Source organism: Lacerta agilis, chromosome 4 (assembly GCF_009819535.1).
Source record: "Lacerta agilis isolate rLacAgi1 chromosome 4, rLacAgi1.pri, whole genome shotgun sequence".
Lineage (NCBI taxonomy): Eukaryota > Metazoa > Chordata > Lepidosauria > Squamata > Lacertidae > Lacerta > Lacerta agilis.
This window is the reverse complement of record NC_046315.1, coordinates 80,919,858-80,932,966: the sequence shown is the minus strand read 5'-3', so window position 1 is coordinate 80,932,966 and position 13,109 is coordinate 80,919,858. Positions and strand designations below refer to the sequence as shown.

The 13,109-nt window shown below is 39.7% G+C and overlaps 1 protein-coding gene across 3 annotated transcripts in view; it reads left to right on the top strand.

Annotated features, from left to right (window-relative positions):
* Positions 1-13,109, top strand: part of PCCA (propionyl-CoA carboxylase subunit alpha) — a 219,784-nt gene that overhangs the window by 60,392 nt on the left and 146,283 nt on the right. For all 3 annotated transcript variants that reach the window (XM_033147813.1, XM_033147812.1, XM_033147814.1), the window contains exons 8-9: positions 3,319-3,355; positions 6,958-7,036. In XM_033147813.1, coding sequence (XP_033003704.1) covers positions 3,319-3,355; positions 6,958-7,036 — 116 coding nt within the window. The remainder of the gene's footprint in view (positions 1-3,318; positions 3,356-6,957; positions 7,037-13,109) is intronic.

Below are 13,109 nucleotides of genomic sequence, written 5' to 3'. Positions count from 1 at the left end.
CATAATTTTTTAGTTTTACAAAATGAGAACAATGTTTGGTTTTAAGAGTAATATGCTAGTTATTTGTGCTTTTACCGCATGAGTACCAGATTTGGTTTACCAAACTATTGAAATGTCAGTGGGCCTTGGGCTAGGATCCAAAGAGCCACACAACTACCTACTTTGGGCTTCTTTTTCCTGGAACCGCAGGCATCTATGCTGCATATCAAACCAGTCTTTGAATCTGAAGTATCTTAAACAGCATATACTTACTACATAGGGAGCAATTTTTGAGGAATGGGGGGCATGGGAAGTTGATCATTCCACTAGTGGAATGCAAGTCTTTGAGTCTGCCTAAAGCAATCTTGAATCCCACAGAAGTTGAATATTTTATGGAAGGTTTATGCTTAATTTGTTTTAGCATTCTGAGTAGGTGCTTGAAAACTTTTAAGGGTCAGAAATATACTGAAAAAATGTGAAGTTTTTTTATCGCTACCCCCCCAATATACACATAATCTGTTTAAATGAATATACAAATAACTTGGAACTAAAATAAACATAATTGGTGACTTACAGCACAGTCCTGTACATGCTTACTGAGAAGTAAGCCCCACTGACTTCATTGGGACTTACTTCCAAGTAAGTGTGCAAAAAAAGAAAAGAAAAGAAAGTTAATGCTCTTTCTACCTGTGCTGCTTTCTCACCCTGGTGGAGTGTGGCTAGTCATTGAAACAGCATCCTAAAAAGACTTCTTATTATGGTCAGAGTAGGCAGTGGTACTGCTTGGTGACATGTGCTTTTGGACAAGGAGAGTTACAGTATTTGTTACTATTCGACAAAAGTGTGTATGACCTAAATAAAATGGTTTGCTTAGTAGTCCCCCCTTTGCTTTGATGTTTTTGAAGGCAGCAAAACTGTAGGTCCTATGTTCTTTAAAAGTATTGTGACTTGGGAGGTGGGGAAGGAGGGGTTGCATCTAACATAGTTGTGTCAGTTGTCCTGGGATAATTTGCAGATTGCCTTCTTATGGGCCTGTAGCATGTACCAGTTACCCTCTTGTTTGCAGGTAACTAAATTGGGGGGGGGGATGACCTGCTTTTGTTACTTTTATTTTAAAATTCTGTTTAGCAAATATGTGCCTGAATTTGCAAGAGAAAAGAAATGTAAAAGTTTCCTCCTTGGCTCTAATCGAGGCACTTCATCAGTCATCTTCTTGCATTTTATTCAAGAGGCTCTAATTGTCTGCATTTGGCAGGTTTAACACTTCCTGACAGAGAGACTATTAAGGGGAAGTATTCTCGCATAACTGTCACAGACAGGAACAAAGAACCTTCTGACTCAATGTGTGGAAACCACTAACATTCTTAAATGACCCTTTTCATACATTTTTTTATCCCTCTAAGCTAAAATTTGGAGCGTGTGGAGGTTGCAGGGTTGTGGAAAACAACAAGGTGTAATAAAACACAAAACGTTAATTTTATTCCCCTTTTTGGGGGTATATGGACTTATCTTTGGCTTAAAAACAATTGTTTGGAAAATCTCATTAACAGATGTGCCTGCTTGAAGTAAAAAAAAAAAAGACTTAAAACTGATGTTGCTTTCAGGGCCGCTTTGAACTTAACAAGCACCGATTTGTGGAGCAGACTAGCTAATGAAAGGAAATTAAATTTTCTGACAACTTCCTGTACCAGCTTCCTTATTCTTCATTGGGCTCTTAGTAGGTACTAAGAAGATTTTTGTTTTATTGTTTGGCAAAAAATGAGCCAGGTACGAAGCCTCCAAAGCAATTTCCCCCCCTTTTTGGGGAGAGGGAGCTCTTGTCTAGTATTTTTCTTTAAAAAAAGAAAAAGAGAAAAAAAGGCTTTCAATGCTTCACAATATCAGTTTTCATTTTAATGTTCAAAAGTTAGCCCCCATGGATTCAGCCTCACATAGCAGCTGGGGGTTTCTAGACATACAATCTACTTAAACCTTTTAAATGTATGTTACAAAGGAGTGCAAATATTAGCAAATTTGAATGGACTTTGAATTCCTATAACAACTTCCAAGGCTTAACATGTCATATAGCAATACATAATGGAAAGACGTTATTTGGGTGATGGGAAAGTTTACTAAATATATGGCATTCGTTTTCTGAATGTCTTTTCTTCACTTGCTGCTGAGAAACTGAACTGTAACCGATGATGTTTTTCACTTATCCGTTACCTGGCTGCTTAAAAGAAGATAACATTGCATATGCCAAAGAGTGTGTGTGTGTGTGTGTGCTCCCGCGTGTGTGTGTACACACACACACACACACACACACACACACACTACTGTGGTAGGTAGCATATCTTTGAGGTCTGAATCAGCGTCTTTTTCTAGCCTTGCTATGTGATTATTATTTTTTTAACTGGAAATGTCAGGGATTAGGAAGTTCCACATGAAAAATATGTTGTGTGTCCATTCAATGAATTAACCAGTGGGTGATTTCAAAGTAATGTGCCATCCCAACGCCATAAGATGCATTTGCTTATTCCATTTATGTGTACACGTTTATATACCACTATATCATAAAGAGATATCGCTGTTTATCCTTCATCATTATTTAGGCCATGCACACTGTTTGTATTGATACTTAATACTCACTATCCATGTTTCAAATCCAGTGTTTGAATAATTGTAAAGTATAATGTTAAAGTTACCAGAAAAAAAACTTTTGAGTTTCTGTCACTTAGAAATACAAAATTTATTGGCCTCTGATTGTGTGTTTGAAGTGCTCTTCTGGAGTCCAATACGGTATATGTTTAAAATTTCCACTTCTGAAATTTAAAAAAGGGTGGGAACTCAGCAAACACCTGTGTATACTGTGCTCTATTTGAATATTTCAGTGAATTTTTAGAAGACTTGTGTTTGACTGTGAAGCTTAGCCAAACAATAGAGAATCAACTCCCCCTGCTGACTGTATCCAGGAAAACATGACACACGTGTACCTGAAAAGACAGGAATAAGCTGACAGCTGATATGTTACAATGCTATGATATTGACTTCTCTGTGGAACCATCTAAATTCTATAATTTAAATTCTGGCAACTTGAGAAATCCTTCTGTAGTCCTGCTGACTTTTCCTGTCAGCTGATTCTTCGCTACTTAGAGCCTGAGTATTATGCAGCGATGAGGTAAAATTTACATTCCACTTATGGTATTAATTTTGCATTCCTCTGAATGAAGCGGGTCAGAAGGTTGTAAAATCAAACATTAAATGAATCGGAGGAGACAGTAGTGCAATATACGACTGCCCTAGAGACACAGTGCAGTAGCTGATGGGATTAATGTTGGGTCTAATTTCCTGCTTTTACAGGATGCAGATGAAGCTGTCAGAATTGCAAGGGAAATTGGTAAGTTCTTAAATTGGCTATGGTGAGATTTGTATGCTTTTCAGAAGATGCTGTTGACTAAATTAACTGTGTAATAAGTAGTCCCTGTGGGAAAAAATTATTTAAGTTTTAAAATTCTCAGTTGCCTTTAGGACTGGAAGAATCTGAGCATTAATGGTCTCTTTAATTCTTAATATTTTTGTGATATAGGCAGCATTTTAGAGGCTTAGATTGCAGACAGGATGCAAGCTTTCGTAATCATAAATCTGATTAAAAGAAGGGTAGTATTTCGTGAGTTTATATGAAGGGAAAAGAGTAACTTTGTGCATAAGGTGCTAAGACATGGCAAATCTTTTATAGACTGATAGAATTGTGTTTATGTTGTTTGTTTTAAATCATTATTTAGCCTGCTTTGTAAATTAGGCTATGACCAGCAACCAATGAACCATACAATGTTTCACTCCCCAAACAGTAGAAGACCCCTATGCCTCATATTATGCTCCTCCCAATCTTATTTGAGAAACCACTTTTGAAACAGGGACATTTTAAAAAATGGTGCAGTTATAGGTGCAGCTGTTCAAGAGGAGTGAAATATTTCACTTTGGAGTTCCTGAAGTAGTTCTTTGGATTATAGCCTATAATTTGGGAAATTTCATAACTTACTCACATTTTATTTTGTGAAATTGGAAGGTGGCCTGTGGAGTATGAACCTAATCAAACTCTGTCTTACTCTTGGCCAGTGTTTTGTGTGGTGGACAGTGTGTTGGAAAGTAGACCAGGGAGGCTGGGTGAAAGTGATCTTTCAGTTAAGAAGCTTGTTTGAGCGTTATGTGGTTAGGGATGAATGGTCAATATTTAAAAGAAAGTATTTTCGGACTGGAGTGTAAAATAGGTCCGATTCAAACAAGTGACTGTCATGTGAAGGCTTGTTTCAAATAGCAAATAATTTCTGTAAGAGAATCCAAACCATTTTAGCAAAAACAACAACAACAACAACAACAACAACAACAACAACAACAACACACACAAAAATAAACCCTATGCGATTGCACCCCAACAACAACAACAACAACAACAACAACAACAACAACAAAACACACACAAAAATAAACCCTATGCGATTGCACCCCGCCCCCTTGGTCTGCTACTATAAGCGCCAGTATAATGGCCTGAAATTGCTGCAGCCCTTATATGGTTGCATTTCGTATAGCCAGCCATGTAAAAGGTACAAATCAAGCCAGTGTTTTATGGAGAAGGAAATAATGTGAGAGTGAATTAAATATAGTGGACAGCTTCCCTTTTTCATATGCAGCAAGTTGTACCTTTCCCCCTTTTGTGTCTAGAAAAAACCCATTTCCAAGGGTTGCATTCTGATACAGGGCAAGAGCTTGAAAGTCACCCAAGTTACCTTTTGTTAAGTTTATTTATATGCCACTTTTCCTGGAAGCAGCTCACAATCAACTTTAGCATCAGCAAAATACATATCAATAAGGGCAAATAAGAGAAAACCAACAATTCAGTAAATATAGGATAAATTCAATATGGCAGTTTAATAATCTAGACTTAGGGTTGTATCTAAAGTTAGACATACTCAGAGTAAGCCCATTGAAATTAATAGACATGGCTAACTTAAGTCCATTAATTTCAATGAGTCTTAAATTAAACTTAGCTGGAAGCCAACTTTAAAAATAGAAATTTGATTTACCTCTGTACTTTATAACAGGCAAAACAATAATACTATCACGGGTTTTAGTCTTGCTGTACTCCAAGAAGCCACAGCTTAAAAGCAGTTGAGAGATGTAAGGTATTCTCAGCAGGCTAGGTTCAAAGATGGTTCCCCCATCTCTCCTTAGGAGGAGGCTTAAAGCAGCAGAAAGGAAATCGTAAGTCTTCTTGCCTCCAGTCTCCAAGTTGTGCCTCTTCATAGAATCATAGTTACTAGGGACCCCAAGAGTCCTCTGTTCCAACCCCCTGCTGTGCAGGAATCATCACAGCTTAAGAATCTTTGACAAATGGCTATCTTACCACTGTTTAGAAGCTTTCAAAGAAGGAAAGAGGCATACCATATATTTAATTGCCATACAACATGGGGCAAATGACCATTGATAATAGGTATACTGTATAAGCTTGTAATCATAACCAACTGACATGGGAGCATGGGCCTAGCCAGGATTTATGTTGTGAGGGGCAGAATTGAGGTATATGTGATGCAATTGGTCAGTTAGTTAAGCATTTTTATGTATTTACTTGATGGGGAGTAGCTCCCCCCCCCGGGCTATGACCATGCATGGGACTAAGCACCATTGAATTCAAATAGGACTTACTTATGAGTAGACATGGTTAGGGTTGTGCTGTAAGACATTACCTCTAGAGTCTTATCTCAGGGGTGGGAAGAAGGTAGATGAGTATCTGGGTGGTTGCGTAGATCACAAGGATTTATGACACCCCATTGTATGAAAAATGGCAGTAACCAAATGACTGCCCCCCACTCATGCACCCAAGTTATGATGCTGAAAATTAAGAAAGCTGGGGAGAGGGTAGCCAAGAGTTCATTTAATGTGTGGAAGAACTAGTTCAGGTACTCAAGACAAATTCCTATGCAAATAGCACTTTATGTGTATACCTTTTGCACCTGGTTCTGGTTGCTGGATCTTGAGAGTCTAATAAAAAAATAAAATGGATCCTTCAAGCCTGAAGTCTTTCTCCCTCTTCCATTGAATTCCAGTTCATTTTGGGGCTCCTGTTCAAAGTTCTGGACTCAGTCTCTAAGGCCCTAAAATGTTACTGGAACCATAGTATTTTTAAAGTCTCCTTTACAGTACGAAGCTTCCTCCTCCTCTTCCTCATTTTTAAAAACAATAATCCTAAATAATTATTACTAGTATTGTTATGCTGTCTTCCTACCATCTTTTTAGGATTACAAAACATTCCAAGGTGGAATGCATACAAGTAAAATAACAACAACAACAACAACAACAACAACAACAACAACAACAACAATAATAATGAAATGAAACCACAGTAAAACATTATCAAAACCTAAGCCTATAAGATCCTTCCCACACTGCTGCTGCTGGTCTGCTCTGTGTCTGAAGCAGAGGGGACAGTCCTGCCAAAGCAGGCTCTGAGGTCTTCTGTGTGATCTACTGAGCAACTAAAGTCTCTCTTCACCATCTGGGCTTCAGATCTTGGAGATTTGGGACAAGAGTTTTCTAGGTATAGCTATGGAACATCATTCCCAAGGAAGCCTGCCTGACTAGTTCACCAATTGCTTTTTGATGAGCAGCAAAGATGTGGCTTGGGGAAATAAATACCCCAAAAGTATAGCTTTCTTTAGGACTTTTTGATTGGAAGGCGACATACTTACTTTAAAGGATGTGCAGTATTACCATTGTAGCTTTGATTTGCTGTTTATATCAACTTTTATTAATTTAATTTGATATACTGAAATTCAGAAGCTAGTTACCGTTAATGATAGTGTACTGGCAATTCCCTTCCCAACTAAGAGCTTTTTAATAAACCTATTGTTTTCCTCCCTGTTATTGGACATGTGGTCAGTTGTCATGTCTGTATGACTTACTGATCAAAGTCTGAACTCCTTTCTAATTGTTCCCCGCTGCTAGGCTACCCCGTCATGATCAAGGCTTCAGCAGGCGGTGGTGGGAAAGGCATGAGAATTGCGTGGGATGATGAAGAGACCAGGTGAGATGCTGTCCAAAATCTAGTTTTGATGAATACTGCTGTTTCCAAAACCCCATTAAACCACTGTGAGCTGACAGTCAAACAGATATCAAACAGCAGATTGAAATGGAACAGTTTCTGCTCTTGTCCCCTGGCATGTCTTAGCAGTTTTTTTAAAACATTGGGGTTATATACATATTCATTTTGACTGTAAGTTGAATTAAAATAATGTTTTAAAAGAAAAGAAAAAAAGAGCCCAGTGATTTGTCTATGATTTCTGATTGCTAATATTTGAAGCATGTTCTCTCTTCTCTCTCCCACTGTCCCATTCATACCCTGAAAATCTGCTCCAGAGGCTTGGGGGCCCCTCTGTAGCAGATTTGGGGGAGGGTATGTGGGAAAAGGAAGGGGAAGTTTGGTTGTGTGAGCTTCTTGTTCAGTGTTGGATATACAACCCTTAGCCTTTAGCAGCTTCAATATAAAAAGGTGTATTTAACATTTTTTTCTAAGAGAGAGGGAGAGACATATAAATACATCCATACCTCATGTTACTGCTGCTGCGGGTTGCGTTCGTCACAGGATACGAACGCGCCGAACCCGGAAGTACCGGAACGGGTTACTTCCGGGTTCGGCAATTCGCGCATGTGCAGAAATGCAAAATGACGTAATGCGCAGAAGCGCCAATACGTTCTGCTGTGTTGAGAACCGGGCTCTGGAACGGATCCCGTTCCCAACATGAAGTACCACTGTAGTGACAATCGTATCTTGTGGTTGTGAATGCTGTAAATCAGTTATTCATAGGTATGATGTGATCCAGATGCTCAGTGGTGCTTCTGAGTCCTGTCCTTCCCAAAGCTGCACGGCCCCCAAAACAAGATTAGTCTGCAAAGTTTCTTATTTAGCACATCAGGGTAAATAATATTTTAAAAAGTTCCGTGCACATGTTTGCAAGCCCATGCTTGTGGTTGGAGCTGCTGTCTGACTTGCAACCATGGCTTTAACATTCATGGGGTAAAGAACTCTTTCTAAGTCAGCGGGGCAATATTTAAATACTTTAGTTACCCAATGTTGATCATGATCCCCAAGAACTTCAGAAGGTTAGAAAAGGCTAATCCTTCATCCTATGGCCTTGTTTGCATGCTACAGTAAACCTTAAGCCATGTTTTCTCGTGAATTTACCTCAAATTTGCTGTGGCTTCTTCTCCTGTGCAGTGTCAATGCAGCTGAAACAAGCCATAGTGTAGCTTGTTGTGTTGTCCAAACCTGAACTGTGGTTTGTTTGTTTCACCAACCTATGAGTGGTAAAACTGAGAGTAACCACTTCACCACATTGACACTTTGTTCTTGGATTAAGTGCTGGACTACGACAAGAGTTCAAATTCCCAATCAGCCATGAAGCTCACTAGGTGTTGATATGAATGTAACATACCGGTAATACTTTTACACAACCAAAGTTATTAAGTGGCTTTAAAATGCTGGGGGAAGGGGATAGTGGATCGGGAATTCTCCAAATAAAGACTACTGTAAACCAGGGTCAACAAATTTTAATTACACATGCTAATTTTCATTGACTGAAAGGCTCAGACACGCCCAAGATAAACAGCTAGTGATGTTTACCTTGTTTGTAGAAAGCCCCAGGGTTCCTATTCATTGTTTATCTCTGTTTTGTGCCAGATGTTCATCTCACTGGTGTTTTAGTGGCTTTGCATTTGCACCATTTCCTCACTCGGCAGACCACACAGCACAGTAGGACAGAGCAGTTTGGCATCCCAAGAAGGAAAAAGGGAGCCACTTCTAAATTGGTTCCTAAATAATTTAGTGGGATCTCCTCATTTTATACGTATTCACAGGTTTTTTTAATTTTTAATTTTATTTTGACAAAGTAATAATCATAAATAAATAAGAATAAAAATGTGCACCCCACCACCGAGACCATTCCATTGTAACTATCCAACCCCCCAAAATTTCAACACCTCTTGCGATGGTTTGACCTCTTTCCATTTTAACATTACAAATTCTACAAACACCCTCCATATCTACTCAAAATAATTTCTCCTGCATATTCCCTGTCTTACCTTAATGGCACATGTTAATTTATCATTACTAGCTATATCTCACACCTCTTTATACCATTCTTCCATTTTATATTCTGCTTGCCTCTTCCACTTCCTAGCTTATAATAATCCATCCAGCTGTCAATAAATTTGTGAACAAGTCCTTCATAGTCTGTGAACCTTCCATCCCAATGCTACCTTTGCACTACATATTCATAGTTTTGATGGTGTGCAGAAGCTTAAGTGTGTGTGTGTGTGTTGTGCTTTATCTGCTTGGCTTGTTACCTTTTTAATTACGTTGTAAACCGTGTTGGACTTCAAAAAAGATGAAGTAAAAATATTTTCAATAAAGGTGTGGGATTTGTGATGATGAGCTGTGTTCTGACGGAGACCCCGGCTATGCCGAAGGGAGTGAAAAAACTTATCACTGGCAGTAGCAAGTAACATAAGGTTACTAGATTTTTTTCAAAGAATCCAGGGACACTCCCCCCCCCTTTTTTGAAAAGAGAAAAGTTATTTTAAAAGAAAAGTTGTTTTTTTTATTTTAAAAAAGTAATATTTTTTCTTCTGTGGTCTCCTCTGTCGCACAGCCTTCCTCTGGGCTGTCTTGGAGAGCTAGCCTCCGTGGAGTCAGGCCTGGGCTCGGCTACGTGTCCTTGCCCTCCTGGTGCTCTCCTACCTCTCTTCCTCAGCGGCGGCAGTGGTGCGGCAAGGTTGGGGCTCCCCTCTTTTTTCCCTTCTCCTTCCTCTTTCTCTCTCTTCGTTCTCCTTCTCCTCTTCTCCTTCTGCCTGCATCGGCTCCGGGGTTTTCCTGGCCCCGGAGAGCCACTAGACAGTCAGTCGGGTGGCTGGGTGCTCTCGCTCCCGGCTCTATTTGGGTTGCGGTGTGTGTGTGTCAGCGGTTCCCCCAGTTGATGCGCCAGGCATTCCCAGTTCCCCCTTAGCAGTGGCAGCAGCAGCGGCCTGGAGCCAGCCTGGTAGCGCAGTTGGCTCTGGCTGGCTTCAGGAGCTGCTTGCTGCCGTGGCACCTGCCATTTTGCCTCGCCATAAGTCCCCATATAATGTTTCTTGTGCCATTGAACCAATCACACAACTTTCATTCCCTACTAATAAACCTACAACACTTAAAATATAAATCCGGGGACATTAAATCCGTGGACATTCCCGGGACGGATTTTGTCCAGGGACAGATTTGTAAATCCAGGGACTGTCCCTGGGAAACAGAGACGTCTGGTAACCATAAAGTAGCAGAAAGCCCCCAAACAGGGATTTTGGGGTGGGGTTAAACATAAACTGTTTTGGATTGACACTGCCCTTTAACACAGTTTATGCTTGGAAGAAAGCTAGAGTTGCCATATTGGGTGGTTTATGCAGAGGGGCTGGGGCACATATGCAGTCCCTGTCCCCAATGTCTCCAGCCTGTGTGTTGGTCTCAGACATTGGTGCTGGGGTTCTTAAGAAAAAAGGTGTTTCTTCATCCTGTTTTTTTTTAATAACCATTTTTATTTTTGCCTGCCTTTACATAAGATGCCTATCAGTTTCCTCTCAAGATCAGTGTGATTCATAATTTTATTTACTCGGTAGCCACTTGGATCTAACATAAATCAGTTTCCAACATTATACAAATGTGGCACTGTAACGTAGGCAAGAACACGAGCATTTAGTTGCACGTATTTCTATTTTTCAGATGGTTAATCACATTCATTTAAACCTTTTGAGGAAAACTGCCGTAAGGTGTCAGAGTAGGCATAAGGCAAGCTACTTTCTCAAAGCTGCTATGCTTACTTGTTGTAATGCTGTACCAAAATGGAAAATAATATTTGTAGATCATTTTTCAGCCGTCCATTCTTTTTTGCTTCCCAAGGGCATGGCGCAGTTGTCTCTTAACCTTTTCAAATTATAGGCCTAACTTTAGCACCGACAGGCAACAATAGGATCCACTTAATATTTTTTCTTAACACACATGCACATCTCTGTTTCTCTTCCTCTCTGCTTCTCCCTCCCCCAAAGACTTACTGGCTTCTGTTCTCTAGTATTTTCATCTTCTCTTAAAATGTAAACATGAAGAAGGTGGTGATGCAGCTGTTGCAACCCCCATATAGTACAAGACATGACCCCAATTTGGGTCATGCCACACTACTTGTAGACCAGTGCCTTAATGGGTATGTTAAACATCCTGATCCCATTGAGCAGCCATAACTGCCCCTGCCTTAGCTTACAGCAGCATTCTATGCTCAGCAAGGCAGATGGAGTCATCTGGTTATTCTGCTTGTGCTTGCACCCCTCCCTCCATCCCAAAAGCAGAGTTGGGACAGTTATACGGACAGAGCTAGGCCAGTTAAAGACTTTCTGAGGACATAGAATGATGGAAAAATCACTGTGGGGCTGTTGCAAGCTCTGTTCCCTCCCTTGACAAGTGCAGGCCAAGTTTAGAGAGGCAAATGGAGACAAAACAGAACTGAAAATAAGTACTAAGACTTAGTTTTGGTTAAGCGCATACATCTAGGCTTCAGAGATTTATGGATTATATAATTAAGCATATTGATTTTAACAAAACAACAAACAAAGCGCTGTAATCAATAGTTTTAATTAACTCATGCATCAATTAACTAAAGTCACTTATACATGTTATCTAACAAAATGCCTATATAGAAGAAAGCCAAAGAATTAAACCACTTTCATTCTCACAGTTTAAGTAGCACTGGATCTAATGATGCCAAATGTTTGTAAATAGGTATGATAAAGAGTTTTAACAATTAACTCAAGTAACAGATAATTGGGTGATTGCCTCAGATGTTCTTAAATTGAAAATAAACTAAAATACAAGAATTGCCTCTAACATGCTGATAGATTTGAAAATAAAAAAGTCGTCTGAAATGTTGCTTTTGTTACATATTTTCTTTTTTAAAAAACCCTTGTTATAGATAGATTGGTAAATTTCCAAAAAACCTTTTGTCACAGGATGTTGCCTGCTACACTAAACAATGAGTTACTGCTATGTACATGAACTAGAATGAGCCCAAATCATGCTTTGGGCTTGTACCTCGCTCCCCTTTTCCTACACAGCTGGGAAAATGACTTTAGCAAAGAATTTAGTTTCACTCTCCTCTAATGCTGAATTGTCTTTACATACAAACCAAAGATCATGATTTAACAGAATCATGGTTTCTTGTTGACAAATGAGCCTCCAGAACCCTGGGAACGACCAATGACAACCAAACTGAGATATAATGGTTCAGGTGATCTTTGAGGTACCCTGGAGTGGTAGTATAAGGTTAGTATAAACATGTTGGAGCAAAATCAGATCAAATCACTACTCCAGCAAATTCAGATAGGTCTGAACTTGCTATGACCAGAAAGAGATTTGGGGATTGTGGACAAGCTATGCAACACCAACATGGTGCAATGGCAGTGAAGAAGGCCAATTTTGTGCTAGGGCTGATTTGAAAACGGATTGAAAAGACAACAGGCTTAGGCAAATTTATGTTATGGGCACATTTGGAAAACAGTTCTAGTTTCCCGGCCTAAAAACACCCAACACCAACCAACCAAACAAACAAAAGAGCGCAGAGCTAAAAAAGGTGCAAAAGAGAGCCATCAATAGGATCAAGGAGTTGGTGTGCCTTCCCTCTGAGGAAAGGTTATGAAATTTATCAGGTTTTGGAAGATAATGGATGTGCAGAACTTTAAGAATGGACAAGGTACATCTTCACACAGTGCAATTAATTTCATGGAATTGATTGTCACGGGATGTGGTGATAGCCACTTACTTCAAAAGCGAATTCTGTAAAGAAGAGTGAACAATGGCTATTGGGCATGATAGCTAAATGGGCTCTCCATAGATACTTCTGAATACCACCTTCAAAGGCAGAGGGAAAGATACCCTTATACTCTTCCTTTTTGCTTCTGGGAAGCATGTGGCTGCATGTGCCTAGAACAGGACTCTGGAGTAGATGGGCCTTTGGTCTTACCTAATAGAACACCAGGTATGCCTACCAGCTTTGCCTGTTGAACTTCTGAGACCTCCAGATATCCACATA